The 21,611-nt window shown below is 47.2% G+C and overlaps 2 protein-coding genes across 9 annotated transcripts in view; one reads left to right on the top strand and one right to left on the bottom strand.

The window, feature by feature from the left end:
- Positions 1–2,483: 2,483 nt before the first annotated feature.
- On the top strand, positions 2,484–20,060 carry NTAN1 (N-terminal asparagine amidase). 3 transcript variants are annotated; one of them, XM_032144965.3, is made up of 10 exons: positions 2,484–2,668; positions 9,570–9,672; positions 9,749–9,814; positions 10,116–10,224; positions 13,250–13,323; positions 16,279–16,332; positions 16,845–16,898; positions 17,906–18,003; positions 19,256–19,369; positions 19,734–20,060. In XM_032144965.3, exons 1-10 carry the CDS (start codon positions 2,588–2,590, stop codon positions 19,920–19,922), a joined length of 942 nt encoding a protein of 313 aa, XP_032000856.1. In that variant the 5' UTR covers positions 2,484–2,587; the 3' UTR covers positions 19,923–20,060. The 3 variants fall into 3 exon arrangements, with proteins under 3 accessions (XP_032000856.1, XP_032000857.1, XP_032000859.1); XM_032144966.3 differs by lacking the exon at positions 9,570–9,672 and having other exon boundaries at positions 2,486–2,668; XM_032144968.3 differs by lacking the exons at positions 9,570–9,672; positions 9,749–9,814 and having other exon boundaries at positions 2,486–2,668.
- The window catches only part of PDXDC1 (pyridoxal dependent decarboxylase domain containing 1), a 62,592-nt gene continuing 60,274 nt past the window's right edge, over positions 19,294–21,611 (bottom strand). For all 6 annotated transcript variants that reach the window (XM_032144962.2, XM_058434094.1, XM_058434093.1 and 3 more), the window contains one exon: positions 19,294–19,423. In XM_032144962.2, coding sequence (XP_032000853.2) covers positions 19,364–19,423 — 60 coding nt within the window. In that variant the 3' untranslated portion in view covers positions 19,294–19,363. The remainder of the gene's footprint in view (positions 19,424–21,611) is intronic.

Below are 21,611 nucleotides of genomic sequence, written 5' to 3'. Positions count from 1 at the left end.
TTTAGCAGAGATGGGGTTTCACTATGTTGGCCAGGCTGGTCTTGAACTCCTAACCTCAAGCAATCTGTCCGCCTTGGCCTCCCACAGTGCTGGGATTACAGGTGTGAGCCACCATGTCTGGCCTCATAAAAACTGTAATTTACAAAATATTTCCCTTTATATATTCTTTGAACCTTGCCATCAGCTGTCTTGTGAGGTAGGCAGGTTGGTTTCCTATCTTAAAGAAACAGGCTTTCCAACATTGTAATTAGTGCTTTCTTTTTCTTTTCTTTTTTTTTTTTTTTTTTTTGAGACGGTCTTGCTCTAATCACCCAGGCAGGAGTGCAGTGGCGCAGTCGTGCCTCATTGCAGCCTTGACCTCTTGGGCTTGATTGACCCTCCCAAGTAGCTGGGACTACAGGCCTGCCACCATGCCCAGATAATTTTTGTATTTGTTGGAGAAGCAGGGTTCCCTGTGTTGTCCAGGCTCGTCTCGAACTTCTGGGCTCAAGTGAGTCCTCCTTCGGCCTTTCAAAGTGCTGGGGTTACAGGCATGAGCCACAGTGCTGGCCACACACCTGCTATTGCTTCCTCATTGCCTATAGACTAAAATTTGTGGAGCTGGGGTGGGAAGAGAGGTAGGGGAGTGTTTCCTGCTTGTTATCTGACTCATTTAGTCCTTTAACACAGGACTCAGCCTAGGAGACTGATAACCTGAGATTACTTGAAAAAAGATCACCCAAAAATGAAAAACCAGTTAGGCAAACTGTGCCAGCCCCAGGCAGAACCCACAGAACCTTGTTCTTCACCTTTGCACTTCCAAATGCCTCACTTTGATTGACTACTCTTTGCTCTGCAATTCCAATAATAGCTATCTTTAGAGTGTTTAGTATGTACCAGGTGAAACAAACATGCTATTCTACAAAACCAGTTCAGGGAAGTTGAGTAACTTGCTCCAGGCCAGCCTGCTGGTCATTGATAACCCCGGATTCAAACCGTTTTTAGCTCCGAGCTTCCTAGTTGGGACTTAACTTAATGTCACCTGCGTTAGAATGAGTTGTTTACAGTCTAGGAGCATCTTATAGTGATGGAGAGCACTGCCTTTGGAATCAGGCAAAGCTAGGTTCAGTCTTCGTTCTACTACTTATTTCTACTACTTTGAGGAAGTTTCTGTATCTGTTATAATGGAGGTGTTGATAGTAGCTCCTACATTTGTGAGGACAAGTGAGAAATGTAGGTGTAATAATACAGAGAAATAATTTCCTGGTAGCTAGAAATAGAGTTATTTTGGGTGAGAAGTTGGGTAACCTGGCGATGGGAACACCATCTTCTACAGTCACTTCTTTACTGCAGTAAATTTCCTAGTATTTTTGTTGAATGGGGTGTGTAAGCTGAGGGGGAGATTTATGAAAGAAGACGATGAATACAGATGATAAAATTCTAATAAAATTTCTGCTCTATCATGTGGCTCCTCTGTATCTTTTGTAAACTCACCACTGTATCTTTTGTAAAATTACTTTTTGTTAATGTGCTGCAGAGTCGGATGAATTTGAGCAATATTTCCAAGTTTTAGAAGAGAGCTCCACGGTGAGACACCTCTCACCTTGGGGACCTGTTCTCAGATTAGGCTCTGCAGTCAGTATCCGCAAATCCTTACCCCACGGTTCCCAGCCCACCTGTGAGTGGCCTATTGGATTCCAATCACGACGTGTTAATCGATTATCTCTTTAATACGTGGGGCTAGCGCAGTTCAGGATATATTTTCTCAGTTTAAGACCGTTTACATTTATTTTTATTATGATTTTTAGAAACAGAGCCTCCCTCTGCAGTGCCCAAACATAGCTCATTGCAGCCTCCCACTCCTGGGGTCAAGAGATCCTCTCGCCTCAGCCTACAGAGTGGCTGGGATTACAGGTGCATGCCACCATGCCCAGTTAATTTTTAAATTTTTGGCAGAGACGCGGGTATGGGGGAGGGTGGGTCTCACTATGTTGCCCAGGCTGATCTCCAACTCCTGGCCTCAAGCGATCCTCCCGCCTCGGCCCCCCAAAGTGACTGGATTACAGGCATGAGCCACCATGCCCGCCTGATTAGGTTTATTATTACTCATTGAATGCAATCCTACGGAGCTGCACAGCAGGGTCCCAAACTCAAGCTTGTGGAAGGTCACACACCTGGGAAGCGTGGAGCAATGACCTAAAGCGCAGCAGTCGGAGCCAGAACCCGCCCCGGGAACTCTCCCGGAGGCTCTCTTGGCTGGTGCAGGTGCTCCCTGGCAGCTCCCCTTTCCCCCCTCCTTCACTCCCACGCTTTTGGGACTACACTTCCCAGCTCCCCTTGCGGAGGAGGCGGGCCCCGGGCTGTTTCCGGGGCCGCTTCCTGGCTTTGGACTACATTTCCCGTGAGGCCTTGCGGTCCTGTCCTGGATTTCTCCAGTCTCTTCGGCCGGCGCCGCCTCCGCCTGGACTCCACTTCCCGGCAGCGCCGGCGGTGGGGCAGGGCAGGACGAGGCGGGACGTGCGGCCCGAGGGGCGGGGGCGGCGGGCGGCCCGGGGCTGCGGGCGGGGGCCACCGCCTCCCTGGGTCTGCCTGGGCGGCCGCCTCCGCGATGCCGCTGCTCGTCGAGGGGCGGCGAGTGAGGCTGCCGCAGTCAGCTGGGGACCTCGTCCGAGCCCACCCGCCTTTGGAGGTGAGTGGGGCGCGGCGCGGGGCTCGGGGCGGGCCCGAGGGGAAGCTGCAGGGCGGGCGAGCACCCTCCTCACCCCACCGCCGCCCGCCTCAAGCGACACAGACTTGAAACTTGGCGCTGTTGGCACATCCGGAGCCCCGGCCGTTGGCTCGCGTCTTCCCCTTGAGGGGTTCGGGAGCTTTTGCCTTCTTTAGACTTCAGCCAGCTGCCGCGGAGGCCACTCTCTGACAGGGACGGGGGCCCAGAGAGGTTGGGTGACTTGCCCAAGGTCGCACAGCACTGCTGCTCGGGGACACGCCGGGACCCCGCTGCAGCCCCCAGAGGGCTCGGTCCGTTTAGGCAAATCCGGCTGCCCGCCTTCGGGGACCCGCAGCCTGCGGTGAACGTTGCCTCGTCCTGGCGTCCCCGTGAAGCAGGAGGTTATTCCAGGGTGGGCTTCGGAGAGCGTTTGGGCTGGGGGATCTTGGCGGGGATCCCCAGTCCTTCCTCCTCTCTCTCCCCAACCCCCGGGGCGTAGGGCACCGAGTTATTTTTAGCCGGAAGAGAGAGCCCTGCTTTCCGCAGCTGGGCCATAGGACCACGCCCTGATGCACGGGTTTTGTTTTTGTTTTTTTCTGCTTTTATGCTCAAATAGATCTCTGAACTCTTGTCCACGCTTCTGCAGGGACTGTTGGCAAGGGGGTTCTTAGTTTTTAAAAAGAGCGGGGCGTGGTGGCGGGGGCAAACTCCTACTTGCCATAGATCCTGTTAAAGGGGAATCAATCAGTTCGTTGATTTGAGAGTCAAATATCGAGCCCCTAATATCTGTTGGGCACCGTAGTGATCACTGTCCCTGCCCTCGGAGTGTTTATGGTCTAGAAGGGAGAATGATTTCTGATGGAAGAAGGCTCAAATACTATAAACTGTTAAGTGCCATAGAGAAAAAGCGTCCCCTTTCACTCTGAGATGTGAAGCACAGGAACCTGACCAAGTGTCTTGGGTTGGGGAAGGCATTTAGAGGTTTCATCTGTCACAGCTGTACAGTTTGTGATTATTTTGTTTGCTTGTTTGTTCTCTATTTGATCTGTCCCAGAAGGTAAGCTTCCTGAAGGCAGATAAGAGTAGTGTCCTCACTTTTGTATCCTCAGAGCGTAGGACGGTCCATGGCATAGAATTGGCGCTCAGTAAAGATTTGTTGCATAAATGAGGGCACAAAATGACCCCTGAACGTGTTCTGAAGGGTGACAAGGACTTACTGACGGGGAGAAGGCAGACAGCTCTGTGTGATCCTCAGCTTGCATTTCAGGACCGACCATCGTCTGTTAGCCACCATGCACCGAGCTAGGCGTGGTGGCATGTCACTTTATCCTTGCATTGTGTTACTGTCCTGTTAACTAGCGAAGTCAAGAGTAGGACTCACCAAGGAAAAATAACTTCAGCTGCCTGAAGAATTTAGGGGACCCTCTACTTTTATGTCTGTTTGAAAATGTCGGTGATAGAAAGTTAGATGGGCGTCCCGGGCTGCACACTTAAGTGTAGAGGGGGATTTGGTGACACCGGGGCTGCTCCTCTCGAAGGAAGCAAAGTTTTGGCCTGTTTAAGAAGGCGTGTCCTAGAAAGGCTATGTACTGGGGACCAGTTTGTGTTACAGGAACTTTGGAAGGGGCGATCACTTTGATTTGCGGCAGTGTAAGTGAAGAAGGATGCAGGCACGAGAGAGATTTGAAAAGGAGAAGAAGGGTGAGGGCATCGCAGCTGGGCAAGCCACCTGGGGCACGGCGGGCAGGAGGGGAAGGGCCCAGTGGGTGGGTGGCCTGGCCAGTTTCTCCGGAGCAGCCAGGGTGAGGAGGGGAAGCATGGAAAGTAAACCTACAGAGGTGGGTTGTATCCAGATGACCAAATGACCAAGGGGCTTAGATGGACCTTTCACCTACTTACTTAGCAACAGGGAGACATTAAAGGGTTGGTGTGTTTTTTTTTTTTTTTTTTTGAGACTTAGTTTTGCTCTGTGGCCCAGGCTGGAGTGCTGTGGCGCAATCTGGGCTCACTGCAACCTCCGCCTCCCAAGGTTCAAGCGATTCTCATGCCTCAGGGTCCCAAGTAGCTGGGATTACAGGCGCCTGCCACCACGCCCAGCTAATTTTTTTATTTTTGGTAGAGACAGGGTTTCACCATGTTGGCCAGGCTGGTCTTGAACTCCTGACCTCAAGTGATCTGCCCGTCTTGGCCCCCCAAAGTGCTGGGATTACCGGTGTGAGCCACTCCGCCTGGCCTGGATTATTTTTATATAATAAAGCAGGGTGTCCTCTTTGTAGGAAAGCAAAATATAATAATACAGAAAAGAAAAAAATAACGTATGACTACAACTATTCTTCAGTTTGGTGAAAGTCCTAATGAAGGTTTTTCTTTGTATATAATTTACTTTTTTTTTATTATTTATTTATTTATTTTTTGAGAGACGGAGCCTTGCTCTGTCACCCAGGCTGGAATGCAATGGCGCGATCTTGGCTCACTGCAAACTCTGCCTCCCAGGTTCATGCGATTCTCCTGCCTCAGCCTCCCGAGTATCTGGGATTACAGACATCCGCTACCATGCCTGGCTAATTTTTGTATTTTTAGTAGAGATGGGGCTTCAACATGTTGGCCAGGCTGGTCTGAAACTCCTGACCTCAAGTGATCCTCCCGCCTCGGCCTCCAAAGTGCTGGGATTACAGGCGTGAGCCACTGTGTTGGGCCTCGTAATTTCTTATATAGCATTGTGCTTTACAGTTCACAAATCACTTTCATGCCCCTCTCCTGTTTATAAAGGAAGAATTGACAAACAGGACAGCAGGGGTGAGGGTCACATGATCATCCCCCAGGTCACAGCTAGGTGATTGGCCAAGACACAGGTCAACAAGCCACAGCTCATGGGCCGGACACTGTTTATGTATAGCCTGTAGGCCAAGAATGGTCTTTATATTTCTCAAAGGTTGAGAAAAATCAACATAATATTTTGTAAGATGGAAATGGTATTGAAATTAAAACTTCAGTGTCACCTATAAATAAAGTTTTAATGGAACACAGCCACATCTGTATTGTCTGTGGCTGCTTTCACTTCATAACAGCAGAGTTGAGCAGTTGTGACAAAGACTGCGGCCTTGCAGAACCCCAAATATTTACTGTCTGGCCTTTTTCAGAAAATCTGCTGGTCACTGGGTTAAGAGAATACTGCCATTGAATAGGAATTGGGAACTAGGGATGAGGGACTGAGGGAAAAGTTGTTTTTTTTTTTTTTAAGCAAATATTAGTATCTAGAGAATATTAGAGGTTAAGAAAACTGGGACTACTTGCATATGAATTTATAAAGTAGGACTGTGTATTTTTCCAAAGAAGAGAAGTTTGGCTAAACTCTTTTCACTACTTAAAAGAGCAAAAATTAGCCAAGCGTGGTGGCATGCGCTTGTGGTTCCAGCTACTGCAAAGGATGCTGAGGTGGGAGGATTGCTTGAGCCCAGGAGTTTGAGGTTGCAGTGAGCTATGATCTGGCCACAGCACTTCAGCTTGGGCAACAGAGTGAGGCCTTGTCTCTAAAAAAAAAAAATTAAAAATAAAGTAGAGGCTGGGCACAGTGGCTCATGCCTATAATCCTAGCACAAGTGTGGTGGCGTGCGCCTGTGGTTCCAGCTACTGCAAAGGAGGCTGAAGCAGGAGGATCACCTGAGGCCAGGAGTTCGAGACCAGCCTGGGCAACACAGGGAGACCCCATCTTTACAAACAGTACAAAAATTAGCCACGTGTGTTGGCTCACGCCTGTAGTTCCCAGCTCCTTGGGAGGCTGAGGTGGGAGGATTGCTTGAGGCCAGAGGCTGCAGTGAGCCATGATCTCACCGCTGCACTCCAGCCTGGGAGACAGTAAGACCCTGTCTAAAAAAAGAAATTAAAAAATAAAATAGAGCAAAGCAGTCTGCTGTTTTAGTTTTCTGGCATTCTCTCTTCTGATAATTTTTGCTTTTATTTCTTTGGGAAATCGTAGGAGCTGTGTTGAAGAGAGGCATGATTTTTGGTCTTTGTGAAAGTAGTAATTAATTTCTCACAAATAGCTTTGCTTTTGAGTGGTGACCCAATTGTGAACATGAGTGTTAAAAATTCGATTCGCCTTTGCGCCCTCCCTTCTCTTCCCTTCCCTCAAAGAAAAAAGCAGAAGGTAAGTATCTCAAGAGTAATCAAGAGGGAATTCTGAATTCTCTCCCCTGTTATTCTGAATAGGTGAGGTAAGAAGTGGAATGAAAATGAGAGGCTTTCACCTGTAGAGGTGTTCCGAGTTTTAGCGCAGTCAGTCACACCTGTTTCTCATTGACTTCTGGAGCAAGCAAGGCTGTCTTGCCGATCTAATTTTACACTGCAGTTCATTTAATCCTTAGTTTGTTTCTTAAATTGAGGGGCTTGTATCATTTTCATTGACACCTTGCTTCCAGTTAATGGAAGTTTATAAACAGAAGAAAACGCCATGTAAGTAATCAAGCTGATCATTATGTTTATTACATGTCTTCTTTTAGTTTAATCTTAATTTTTTTTTTTTTTGTGGAGGCAGGGTCTTGGTCTGTCACCCAGGCTGGAGTGCAGTGGTGCAGTCATGGCTCACTGCAGCCTCCACCTCCTGGCTGCAAGTGATCCTCCTCCCTGAGCCTCCAGAGTAGCTGGGACTACAGGCACCTGCCACCACACCCAGCTAATTTTTGTAATTTTTGTAGAGACAGGATCTTCCTTGTTGCCCAGGCTGGGTTTGAACTCTGAGGCCCAAGCAGTCCTCCCTCCTCAGCCTCCCAAAGTGTTGGAATCACAGTTGGGAGCCATCACACCCAGCTGCTTTATGTTTTATTGAGTGGACAGTAACCTAAATTAGCACCAGTCATGCGAAATGGCAAGAAGCTGATAGAAGACTAAGACTGCACAACTGTCTTCCCGTGTAGGCAATACATACATACGTTGTCTAGACATTTGAGGAAGATTTTGTTCATCCAGGAGTTTGTTGCAAGTAAGAAGGAAATTATGATGCATTGTAGTGTTGTATCAATTTAACATTTTTGAAAAAGTTTTCATTAAATAACCACTTGAATTTTTAACCACTTAATTTTTTTTACAAGCTTCCGAAGTAAGTTTGTACAAATACTCAGATTATTGACACTTAGTATTAACATACCTTTCGTAAATTTGCCTTATCCATTTTGTTTTTATATTCTAATAATAACTACGTGATAGAACATTGAGAGAAGAGAGGACAACAGCAACAGGAAATCACTCATGTTTGCCCTTTTGGCACAGCCATGGTTGTATTGGTGCTATTTCCTTCCAGTGTTTTTCTCTATGGGTATAAGCGTTTAATCGTTGTATTAACGGCACATTTATAGCTCTTTAAAACATTTTTTATACTTTTGTATCTTGCTTTTCAATTAGCATTTCAAAACTTTTTCCCATAGTTTTCATTTCTCATGACTGTGCAGTTAGTGGTTGTGACTTGGTTCTGTGCATAATTTCCTTACCTCTTCCATTGTTGCCCCCAGCTTTTTGCCATTACAAATTACACAGGGGGCTGGGCACGGGGCTCATGCTATAATCCCAGCACCTTGGGAGGCCAAGGCAGGCGGATCACTTGAGGCCAGGAGTTTGATACCAGTGTGGCCAACATGGCGAAACCCAGTTTCTACTGAAAACACGAAAAGCCGGGCATGGTGGCGCACGCCTGTAATCCCACAGCTACTGGGGAGGCTGAGGCACGAGAATCGCTTGAACCTGGGAGGTGGAGATTGCAGTGAACTGAGATCACGCCACTGCACTCCAGCCTGGGCAACAGAGTGAGACTCTGTCTCAAAAAAAAAAAAAGATAAAAGAAATAACACAGGGATGAACATATTTTGAGTTATTTCCTTAGGACAGATTTCCAGAAGTGAAATTACTAGGTTAGGGACTAAGGTAAAAAAGCGGAGGCCAGGTATGGTGGCTTATTCCTGTAATCCCAGCACTGTAGAAGGCCAAGGTGGGTGGATCACTTGAGTCCAAGAGTTTGAGACCAGCCTGGGCAGCATAGGGAGGCCCCATCTCTACAAAAAGTATAAAAATCAGCCAGGTGTGGCGGTGTGCGCCTGTACTCCCAGCACTTTGGGAGGCCTGGGTGGGTGGATTGCTTGAGCCCAGGAGTTTGAGACCAGCCTGGGGAGCATAGGGGGACCCCGTCGCTACAAAAAGTATAAAAATCAGTTGGGTGTGGTGGTGCAAGCCTGTAGTCCCAGCTATTTGGGAGGCTAAGGTGGTAGGATCGCTTGAGCCTGGGATGTGGAGGCTGCAGTGAGTTGAAATTGTACCACTGTACTCCAGCTTGGGTGACAGAGTGAGAGACTGTCTCAAAAAAAAAGAGGGGATGTGATTTCAGAGCCATCCATCCACTATTCCTGTGTAATCTGATTCTCTTTACAATGGTAAAATTGTTAAGAGTCTCACACTCTTTAGTAAAGAACTGTGATAGCTGGGTGTGGTGGGTCATGCCTGTAATCCCAGCATTTTGGGAGGCCAAGGCAGGAAGATTGCTTGAGCCCAGGAGTTCAAGACCAGCCTGGGCAACATAGTGAGGCCCTATCTCTTTAAGACCGTAAATTCCTCTTCGGAACCCCTAATAAAGGATTTTTGCATCTCATTTCATGGGTTACTATGACATCTGATTTCATAGGTTAAAAAAACCACCGCGCAGAACCGCATCGTTCCCTCTGCATTGTTCTGAATGACCGTGGCTGCTGCCTTTTTCTTTGAGCCTCTCTGTCCGCTAACACACTCCCCACGCACTAGCGTGCTGCCCACACAGAGCCCGCTTTGGCTCTCTCCACATCTTTAGTTTTTCCATCCTCACTAATTTACATCACTATTTTATTTTTTTTTTTTAATTAAACAGGAAAGAGCCAGACTTCTCAGAGGTCAGTCTGTTCAACAAGTGGGACCCCAGGGCCTTCTGTATGTTCAGCAAAGAGAGCTTGCAGTGACCTCCCCAAAGGATGGTAGGTTAGGAAGCAGTGAATTGGGCGTTATCCCAAAAGGCTATTGGATATTTTATTTTATTTCTTTTTTAAACAGGCTCCATCTCCATTCTGGGTTCTGATGATGCCACTACTTGTCACATTGTGGTCCTGAGGCACACAGGTATGATGAGAGAGGTGAAGGAAACCATTACTTAAACTGACCCAACCTTTGGGACCATTGAATTTCTCGCATTGAGTTTCCTGGTGTCTTGTTGGAAGCGGACTCCGCTGACCTTTTTTCTGGTCTGCATGGTGTCTCCCTGGTGTCCTGGTCAGAATGGGTTGGCTGGGCAGCAGACCTTTCCGTTTTTCCCCTACAGGATATTCAAAGACAAGGCGGTCCGGAGGGACAGGCGGAGTCTCGGCCTGCGCACTGCACTCGCATCAGGAATAACTTGAGTCCTTTCACCCTTGTTCTTCAGGTAATGGGGCCACCTGCTTGACACATTGTGATGGAACCGACACCAAGGCTGAGGTCCCCTTGATCATGAACTCCATAAAATCCTTTTCTGACCACGCTCAATGTGGAAGGTGAGATCCACGCTGCTCTCATAGGTGAATTGAGATCTTGGAACCGTCGCGTACAGGACGTGGCCGTGGAAGCTGTTAGGGGAACACAGGATGTTGCCACGTCATGTCTGCCTCGTTCCCCTGGAACAGAACCTGGCACGACATGGGCACCGTGTCAGCATTGGTTGAGTGAATGAGTGGGTGCTGGGCACAGGCAAGGAGTCCATGCTGGATTTGAGATGGAAGGCTTGACTTTGAACTTGATGTCTCAGGAATGTCGAGTTTGCGATTTTCACATTGTTTTGCCCTCCCCCCCGGGTGTGGTAGCTCTTCATGCAGTCATTCCTCCCGCAGTTGCTTGTTAAATGCTTCCTCTCACCTACACCTTGTAGTTTCTAGGGACACAGCAGTGAAGAGTAGACAGAAAGCCTGGCCCAAGGTGTTTGTATTCCGAAGGCGAGAGACTGTACACAAGATGGGGTGTTGGCTGGTGAGGCGGGGCTGTGGAGAAAACGAGGCCAGGAAGATGTGGGGACCGCTAGGGGGCGAGGCATGTAGTTTTTTTTCTTGTTCTCTTTTTGTTGTTGAGATAGGGTCTTGCTGTGTCACCCTGTCTGGAGCGCAGTTGTGTGATCTCAGCTCACTGCAGCCTTGACTTTGTGGACTCAGGTGATTCTCCCACCTCAGCCTCCCAAGTAGCTGGGACCACAGGTGTACACCACCATACCCAGCTAGTTGGTTTTTTTTTTTTGTAGAGACAGGGTTTTGCCAAGTTGCCCAGGCGGGTCTTAAACTCTTGGGCTCAAGTGATCCTCCCAGCTGAGGGGTACAGTTTTAAATTCCAGCAGATTGGTAGTTTCCCCAAGGATTGCTGGATAAGAAGCGGCCTCTAGCCCAGCTGCCCCCACAGCACCTCATCCTCTCTCACTGCAGTAAAGTATCCGCTGCCTCCATTTGACAGAGACAGGCACTGAGGCTCAATGTGCTGGAGCACACAGGAGCTAAGTGGAGGCTGATGACACAGGCCTGCTGTCAAGACCACCGTTCACACACCTGTCCCCTCTCCTTGCTTTGTCTTTGTGTAGACCTGGCAGGCATTGTTATCATTTTATTTGAAGTGTAAGGCAGCCATTGAGTGAACTATTCCCATCATATACAAAGGCTTACAATCCTAGAAGTCAAAAAAGGAAAGAGAGAGTTCTCTGGGAGAGTTTTGCTAGTCAATACGGATCGATTCTAAATTCTGCCTCTGCGGTCTGCGCCGAGGCTGGGCTGGCTTCATGGACATGTGACCCATGCAGGCCCAAAATGGTATTTTCATTTTCCTATTATCTTGGCGCCCGCAGGGGGACATAATCATTGCCATTATGTTGCCACACACTCCGCTCCACGGTTCTCAGAACATGCTTGTCAGCTCTTCCTGATCCATTGTAGAACTGTGATCGCTTGCGGAGTCAGAGGCAAACCTGGTGGCCCAATGGCAAGCAAAGCCATGGTGGTCACAGCTCTTCTTACTACTACTACTTGGAGTTTATTATGAGGCCCCTTGAGGCTGTGCCCTATGTTGGGTACATCCAAGGTTCTGGTTCATCCCTTAAGAAGATTCTGTGTGTGAGAAGGCAGCGTGAAGTCTGGCAACACTTTGCCAAGCATGAATTCGCCCGGTTGACAGGCTGTGGAAAAGGGGGTTAGTAGATGAGTGTGGGAAACACTGGGTTCAAGAAAGTTAGTTGGATTTTTTCAATCGCAGGACTTCTCAAGAGCTTCACGGTGCTAATGCGCAGTGTGACTCCTAAGGAGGGCTTTCAACAGGCAGTTGCCCAGTGTTTTTTTTTTTTTTTAATTTGTTTTAGAGCCAGGGTTTCACCCTGTCACCCAAGCTAGTCTCAAACTTCTGGGCTCAAGCAATCCTTCCACCTCTGCCTCCCAAGTAGCTGGGAATAGAGGTCATATGCCAGCACACCTGGCCCCAAACCTTTTTTTTTTTTTTTTTTTTTGAGACAGAGTCTAGCTCTGTCGCCCAGGCTGGCATGCAGTGACGCAATCTTGGCCCACTGCAACCTCTGCCTCCTGGGTTCAAGTGATTCTCCTGCCTCAGCCTCCCAAGTAGCTGGGACTACAGATGCCCACCACCATGCCCAACTTACTTATTTTTTTTTCCCCCGAGACAGAGTCTTGCTCACTTGCCCAGAGCTGGAGTGCAGTGGCGTGATCTCGGCTCACTGTAACCTCCGCCTCCCAGGTTCAAGCAATTCTCCTGCCTCAGCCTCCGGAGTAGCTGGGATTACAGGTGTGCCACCACGCCCGGCTTTTTTTTTTTTTTTTTTTTTTGAGATGGAGTCTTACTCTGTAGCCTAAGCTGGAGTGCAGTGGCATGATCTTGAGTCACTGCAACCTCTGCCTCTCAGGGTCAAGCAGTTCTCCTGCCTCAGCCTCCCAAGTAGCTGGGACTACAGGCGCATGCCATAATGCCCAGCTAAATTTTTTTTGTATTTTAGTAGAGATGGAGTTTTACCTTGTTGCCCAGGCTGGTTGCGAACTCCTGAGCTCAAGCAATCTGCCCGCCTCAGCCTCCCAAAGTGCTGGGATTACAGGCATGAGCCACTGCGCCCAGCCTAATTTTTGTATTTTTAGTACAGATGGGGTTTTACCATGTTGGCCAGGCTGGTCTTGAACTCCTAACCTCAAGTGATCCGCCCACCTCAGCCTCCCAAAGTGCTAGGATTACAGGTGTGGGCCACTGCGCCTGTCCTGTGCCTGTGCTCTTCTAGAGCAGAGCTCCCCACTGGTGCATGGAGGCGGCATCACATTTGTGTTCAGATACGGATCCCCTCAGTCATCAGGGCCCCTGGGCAGGGTCCCCAGATGCTTGCCACTGGCTTTGGCAGTGTGCTGCCGATACTTTCTTTTGTGGTGGCACGAAGATGACCTGAAGCTGTGCTGTAGAGCAAGGGTTCATGGAAACTGAGAATGAAAGTTTAAAGTGAGACCAGCGCACACACTGGTGTCTTCTTCTGGCCTCTGACCCATCTCATCTCTTTGCCAGGCTGGAAGTGCACCTCGTTGGAGGCTTCAGCGATGACAGGCAGTTGTCACAAAAACTCACTCATCAACTTCTTAGTAAGTTCATTGTTTTTCTTTCCCCCAAATTGGACATAAATATGTACCCGTATTTGCTTGGGTTAAAAATCCCAACTGGTACAAAACCTAAGAAGGGCACACCCACTTGGAGCAGCACAGAGAAACAGACTGCCCAGCTTGGAATTGCACAGAAAGACTGAATGCGTGGAGCTCATGTGTAGGGGTAGCAGGGCTGGGGAGAAGATTTTCTACTAAGACAGCAGTGAACACATTCCAAAATAGTAAGTGCTCTGAATTGTGTGAAAACAGAGCCACCCTCCCTCCTGGCAAAAATGTCCATTTTAATTAATCTGCAGAAAATTAAAACACTGATGATACCATTTTTTCCCTATTAGCAAATTTTTTTCTTCTTTTTGAGATGGAGTCTTGCTTTTTTGCCCAGGCTGGAGTGCAGTAGCACAATCTCAGCTCACTGCAAGCTCTGCCTCCTGGGTTCAAGCAATTCTCTTGTCTCACCCTCCTGAGTAGCTGGGATCACAGGCGTGCGCCACCACACCCACCTAATTTTTGTATTTTTAGTAGAAATGGGGTTTCACCATGTTGGCCAGGCTGGTCGTGAACTCCCGACCTTGTGATGCACATGCCTCGGCTTCTCAAAGTGCTGGGATTACAGGTGTGAGTCACCACACCTGGCCTAAATTAGCAAATATTTTCAAAAAAGAAAGAAAGAAAGATGACATTGTTGTGTGTTGACTAACCACCAGGCCACGAGGTAAGCTTACTCATATGATGGTACAGCCTGTCTGGGAAGCAATTTGGCATCATGACTGAAGGCCTCACTCTGCCGCCCAGGCTGTAGTGCAGTGGCGCCATCATGGCTCACTGCAGCCTCAATCTACTAGGCTCAAGTGATCCTCCCTCCTCAGCCTCCCAAGTAGCTGTGACTAGGTGCATGCCACCATGCCCAGCTGATTTTTAAATTTTTTTTTTTTTTTTTTTTGAGACGGAGTCTCGCTCTGTCACCCAGGCTGGAGTGCAGTGGCACAATCTCGGCTCACTGCAAGCTCTGCCTCCCAGGTTCACGCCATTCTCCTGCCTCAGCCTCTCCGAGTAGCTGGGACTACAGGCGCCCGCCACCACGCCCGGCTAATTTTTTTGTATTTTTAGTAGAGACGGGGTTTCACCGTGGTCTCGATCTCCTGACCTCGTGATCTGCCCGCCTCGGCCTCCCAAAGTGCTGGGATTACAAGCGTGAGCCACTGCGCCCGGCCTGATTTTTAAATTTTTTGCAGAGGCAGGGTCTTGCCATGACTTAACTCTTAAAAAAGGTACATATCTGGCTGGGCACGGTGGCTCATGCCTGTAATCCCAGCACTTTGGGAGGCCAAGGCAGGTGGATCACCTAAGGTCAGGTGTTCAAGACCAGCCTGGGTAACATGGTGAAACCCTGTCTCTACGAAAATTACAAAAATTAGGCTGGATGCGGTGGCTCATGCCTGTAATCCCAGCACTTTGGGAGTTCAAGGCAGGCCAATCATCTGAGGTCAGAAGTTCGAGACCAGCCTGACCAACATGGAGAAACCCCATCTCTACTAAAAATACAAAATTAGCCGGGCATGGTGGTGCATGCCTGTAATCCCAGCTACTTGGGAGGCTGAGGCAGGAGAATCGTTTGAACCCAGGAGGTGTAGGTTGCAGTGAGCTGAGATCACGCCATTGCACTCCAGCATGGGCATCAAGAGCGAAACTTCATCTCAAAAAAAAAAAAAAAAAAAAAAATTAGCTGGGCATGGTGGTGCACGCCTGTAATCCCAGCTATTCAGGAGGCTGAGGCAGGAGAATCGCTTGAACCTAGGAGGTGGAGGTTGCAGTGAGCTGAGATCACACCACTGCACTCCAGCCTAGGTGACAGAGCAAGACTTCCTCTCAATAAATAAATAAATAAATAAATAAATAAATAAATAAATAAATAGTTCATATGCTTTGACCCAGTAATTCCCCTTGTGGAAATACATGCTAAGAAAATAATCTGAAATGTGCATAGAGATTTGAGCCTGAAGATGAGCGGTAGAACATTACTTATAACAGGAAATCTGATGTTATCAGAAGAATAATGTAGTCGCTAAAAAATAACATATAAGGGTGAGAATTACATGGGAAGATACCTACGCACAAGCAAATCAGGATATAAAATTGTCGGCTCATTCCTGTAATCCCAGAACTTTGGGGAGCTGAGGCGGGTGGATCACTTGAGGTCAGGAGTTCAAGACCAGCCTGGCCAACATGGAGAAACCCCATCTGTCTCTACTGAAAATACAAAAATTAGCCAGGCATGGTGGCGCACGCCTGTAATCCCAGCTACTCGGGAGGCTGAGGCAGGAAAATCACTTGAACCTGGGAGGTGGAAATTGCAATGAGCAGAGATTGTTGCACTGCACTCCAGCCTGGGTGACAGAGCAAGACTCTGTCTCAAAAAAAAAAAAAAAAAAAGATATAAAATTGTCTTTATGGTCAGCTCTGCTGAGCATAGAAAAATATGGAATACACTAATTATTACCAGTGCTAGGATTATGGACGTTAAAAACCGACTTCCTTATGTTCTCCTGTATTTTTCAAATCTGTTACAGTGGCCAGATTTTTGTTTCTGTAACTCTGATAATCAGGAAAACAGTTTACTTAGGAGAAAAGTAAAAATCTTATGAATCCATGGGTCCCCGCAAAACTCTCAGAATGAAGAGAAAAATGGGAAGGCTCAGCCCAGGCTCCTTCGGGCCTGAGGCTGAGAATGTGGCCGTCTCCTAGCAGTCAGGGTTCTGTGGTGTCGGCTCCCTAGCGTCTGGCCCCACAGGCCAGGCTGTGGCAGTGTGGGCGCGGGGTGTAGGGCGGAGTACACTCAGCTGGCTGCCGTCCCTCCATGTCCTTGGCTTGCTCAGCAGTTTGTTTTGGTAACTAGAGGAACTTTTCTGACATCCGGTCTTAAAATTCTCATTGTAGGTGAATTTGACAGGCAAGAAGATGACATTCACTTAGTGACATTATGTGTGACAGGTAAGTTCTGCCACTTGCCCCAAAGCGAAGATGTGGGTCTCGGGACTGTTTTGTCCCGTCTTGCAGTGGACCCAAGCACCGGCACACACTGCTGTCACTGCTTGGCCACCATCTGTTCCAGCTCTTCCTGTGATGGGATGGCCTTCCCCTTCCCCTTCCCCTCGTCCACCATCTGCCCGGCCTCAGTTCTGATGCGGCCCTCTCGTCTCCCAGGAAGGAGGGCACTGGATCTCAGAGGAGCTGCCACCCGTGTGGCAGACAGGGTGCACGGAGAAGGTGGGGTGGGAGTGGAGACCGATTCTGCAGCTGCCAGTTTGTTCAGTATAAACCCCTCTGCCTTGGGAGAGGGTAGGGAAACAGGGCAGGGAAACAGGGCCACAATGCCTTTCATTTTCTGGAATTTTCCTCCCTTTCTGCTTTGAGGAGCTCCTCCTCCACCTTTATTATACAAAGTAAAAATAATCTTTTGGTATTTCTTTAAAAAGTATATCTTAAACATTTTTGTTTTGTAGAATTAAATGACCGGGAAGAAAACGAAAACCACTTTCCAATAATATATGGCATTGGTAAGTAGTGTGCATCTTTTGTGGGTTGGAGGCTTGGTCACATGTGCGGTTAAAGTCTAATTAAGCAAACCAATGACCCCACTGTTGTCAGGATGGGACAGCCTTAGGTTCAGATCCCAGCTCCTCCGAACATCTGCTGTGAGGCCTTGGGCAAGTAGCTTAACTTCTCTAAGCTTTACCTGTAAAACTGAGATAGCATTCACTTTTTAAGACTTTGAAGAAGCAACGTGGTAGCAAATAGCACAGGCCATGCCCACCCTTCCCAGGAGCTGGGAGAGTGCCTGGTTTTGTTTCCCTGTCTGTCTGTCTCCCCAGCACCCCAGGCCCGGCGAGCTTTTCTCCTGCCAGTGTTCTGGGGGAGGAAGGCAGGCACTGGAATCCTTTTATACATCAGGAACTGAGGAAGGTTTTGCTTGAGAACAGAAATCCTCCAAAGTGTAAAACTCTCAGGCTAGAGAAAACCTAGAACCATCCTCCCCCACGCTTGGCAGCCCCAGGATTCCCATGGAAAAGGCATCATGGAATCGGCTCTATTTCAGAGGGCTTCTGCTGTAGGGGTGATACTTATTGATTTAGCTGGGTGGTAGGTACACAGTGTTCACTGTTCTATTCTCTGTAACTTCGTGTATGTATAAAATACTAAATTGTGAAGATTCAAACAGAACGATCACAGTTCATCCACCTACCCCTGGCCGTACACCAGTAGGGCTGACCAGAGGTTTTGCTACATGTCCGACTGAAGGAATGGCTGCCTCCCACGTGGAAAGCACCTCTTGGTTTAGAACAAAATCTCACCGAGTCCAGCTTGGGCCTCAGCGATTTTCACCGAGATGCTTGGGGTAAACGTTGCATTTACCCCCTCCAGGGAGGGAGAACTCCAGACACTTAGGAGCCATTCTGTTCACTTTCCTGTCTTTCTCTTAGGAGTGGTGGTAGAAATGTAAGACTGTGCAGACTTTACGCTTTGGTCTTTTGTCAATTCAGAGTCATCCTGTTGTCCCTCACAGCTGTCAACATTAAGACTGCAGAGATTTACAGAGCCTCCTTTCAAGATCGGGGTCCGGAGGAGCAGCTGCGTGCTGCACGAACTTTAGCAGGAGGACCAGTGAGTTTCAAATCATCTTTGTTAAGGGGTTAAAAAAAAAAAAAAGGCATCAAATGTCAAGGCCTTAAGTTTTCAGGATCTTAGAAAAGTTTATGCTGTCAGCTTCTTTATAGCTGTAAATTATCAGGGACCAGCACATACATACAGCCCTCCCCACACTCACTGTCTCAAAATAGTAATGAACATCTTTACATCAGCTCCAGTTCTCTGCCTAAAAGGTGTGGGAGGTATGTGTGAATCCAAGCATCCGAATTCAAAGAGAACAAACTTTTGTTACTTCGTAAGAGCTTTTCCCATAAAGTTCCTACAAAGAAAGGAGACCTGGGATGCAGGAGAGAGGTTTCTTCCCTTTACACTCGGGACTATGCATTCTTTTGGACCGGGTCACTGAAGAGCAATTTGCTGGAACAATTTAATTAACCCAAAATAATGATCAAATTAATTTAAAGTCTGATTCCCTTAGGGTGCTTAATTAAATTAATTTTAAAAGTTAGAAAACTGAAAATCAAAGGTTTATACGCCATTTGAGGAATGGGTTAAAGAATTCTTTAAAAATGCTCAAAATGTGAAAAAACAAATCACATTCAGGCCACCCCAAAGAAATCTTATCATTTATGAAATGCTGATGTTTTCACTGGAAAATGTGTTTGGATTCAGAGCCAACCCTTTTAACATTTTTGGGACTTCTCAAGGAGCGTAACAAGCCTAGTTTAGTTGATATTCAGAACATATTTCAGTGTCAGTTACCAAAGTGAATATTGCTGGGTAAGCTGAGGCTGCCACTGGCAAATTTGGGAATTCAGGGACTGGATCATTTGGTAAATTAGCTGCGTCTTTTGATGGGGCAGCAGGCACTGTATGCTTTTAAATGGCAAGGTGATCAGTTGTTTGGGGTATAAATAATGAGGCAGTGAGGAACACAGACTTTAGTTAGATGTGCCTGGGTTTGAGGCCCAGCTCTGAGGCTTACTGGACACATGACCTGAGAAATGGGCCCCGTTTCTCTGAGCCTCAAACACCCTCGTCCTGTGGGACTGCTGTTGGCGCTCCACAGTCGTGTGTGCCCCACGGTGTGCAGCAGCAGACACACTGGACGTGTTCAGTAGCTGGCAGCTTTTGTTATTTGAGACAGGTTTTAAGAAGCTTATGCGGATAAATGCATGAAAGGACTACACTGGAGCTTGCGTTACTGGGAGGGTTTGAAAAGTGGGTGACATTCCTGAAATTCTATCCTTGACATGTTCTTTTTTAGATGATTAGCATTTACGATGCACAGACAGAACAACTTCGTATAGGACCGTACTCCTGGACAGCATTTCCACATGTGGATTTCTGGTTGCAGCAAGATGACAAGCAAATACTAGAGGTGAGAGTTTACAGGCTGGGTAAGTCTTAAATCTCTGGACCTTGGTTTCCCCATCTGTAAGAAAAAAAAAAGGTTTAGACCAGGTCATAGCTGCTTTCCCTTCGGTGGGTAGTAACTTTATGGATGCCATTGACAGACCCCATTTAACTTGTATATCAAATGGGAATGTGTCAAGTCCTGGATGGAAATGTGTGTGGGTAAAGCAGTAAGCAATCAACTTTTTTCTTACTAATCCAGGCCACCTCATTTCTTACGTATTTTACTATATATATTTGTGTCCAAGAACAAAGATACTTTGACATCTTTATCAAAGCAGGGGACAGTAAGGTTGACTTCTCTCATCCCCACCATCTTGTGTTTTCAGAATCTTTCTACTTCGCCTCTGGCTGAGCCGCCCCACTTCGTTGAACATATTAGATCTACCTTGATGTTTTTAAAAAAACACCCATCTCCAGCTAATACACTGTTTCCTGGAAATAAAGCCCTACTCTACAAAAAAAATGAAGATGGCTTGTGGGAAAAGATCTCTTCTCCAGGAAGCCAAAAAACATGAATTACCAAAGAAAGCACCTTCTTGGCCTGACAGAGAGCATTGGTGGGGCTGGCACGAATCCAGATTTGGATCCTACATCCGTTGGGTCTTAGGCCTCCTTCCCTCCTCAGTGTCTTTCAAAATAAAACCTTATTTTGGCAAAGGCATTTGTTGAGACTTACTTATTTTTTGGTTTACTAAAAAATTGATGTCCAGCTTTTTTTGGTCAGTAATAAGGGGCAGAGGAGAACCTACCTCTCACTGGTCTATTGGCAGCTATTTCAGGTACTTGGGTAAGTCTTTTGTAATAAGATTTATAAACTGAATTCACTGGTAACAATTTCAAGAACCTTTATTGAAACCAACATTCAAATAATATCTCAGGGGTGAAATGTTTCAGCAAAACCAATTTAACAATTCCAAATATATATAAAAACATGTAATTTTGTTAAAGGTGATAATTTACCCCTCCCCCATTTTACCTGCTGTACTTCATTGCACCAAATAGGGAAGACTGTTTAATCATCTGCACCAAAAAAAAAAAAAAACCCTGCATTTTGACAAGTGTAAATGTCAAAAATCCATAAAATCAGAGTATAATTATAGGCTTATTAATATAACTAAGGCTTCCAATACTACAGTCCAGAAACCCAGTGTGAATTCCCCATTTTCATGTCTCCCAAAAGCTTGACTGCTGGACTAAGAAGGCACAGGGGCCATTACTTACGACGAAGTGACGCAGTACTTCGGAAAAGTAGGAACGGGCAGTGCGAGCAAGCTTCTACTGACTTAAGCAGGGCGCCTGGCTGGATCAGCGTGAGAGAGAGCTCTGCTGGCTAGTGTTTCTGAGTTGGGCCCAGGTGAGCTGCCAGGGCAGTGGAAGCTTCAGTGGAGAAAGGTCAAAGGGGTACTTGTTTTCAGATTTTAACCAGGTGGGTGCTACGTAGCACACGGAAGAGCAGGCTCTTCAGGGTTAGCATCTATCGGGTTTTCAGATACTAAACAGAAATGAGCACAGTCTGTACTTGTGTGCCAATTTAAAAGCTTTACCAGTATTTAAAAATACATGGTCGGGAGGAGACTACAGTTTCTCTTTACAAACAGTATAAAGGGGGAAACGGGCTTGTGGCAGAGGACAGTCCCAGACAGCAACCTTGCCACGGCTCAAGTGGACACAGTCCTTACTAAGTCTCCAGGAAGAGCAGTAGCTGGGGAGGGCTTCTGATGCTCTCATTTACAATCCCACAATCACTGCTCTCCTTCAAGCCTAGCAGTCCTGTTGTATATTGCAACTTGATCGTACTAAAGACAGCAAAGGATACAGCCAGTCTCGCCTCTGTGAAGTGTTGCAGAGAACCTGGAGAGTGCTGATAAAAAGCTGTTTTACCAAAAAGTTGCCACGTGCAACCTCATGTACTTACGCTTATGTTTAGAAAGAGCAAGGGTGCAAGTGGTAGACACTTGAAATTCGAAGTGATTTTTGTGAATAAAAAGTGTTTATGTGACTTAGGGAAAAGTGGTATTAGGACAGCAAACAGTTCCTGGTGGTTCTACGTATACATGAAGTTAGACAAGGTGACTGCCCTCCTAGAAAGCCTACCTTTCAGGCATGTATTTGTGCGAAAATCCCAGTGAAGCACAAACAACAGTAATTTATAGTAATATGTGGCACAGTTCACATTTCCAATAGAACTTCATCTTCCCTGAAAC

This window comes from Hylobates moloch, unplaced genomic scaffold (assembly GCF_009828535.3).
Source record: "Hylobates moloch isolate HMO894 unplaced genomic scaffold, HMol_V3 SCAFFOLD_23, whole genome shotgun sequence".
NCBI classification, from domain to species: domain Eukaryota; kingdom Metazoa; phylum Chordata; class Mammalia; order Primates; family Hylobatidae; genus Hylobates; species Hylobates moloch.
This window is presented reverse-complemented; position numbering and strand designations above follow the sequence as displayed.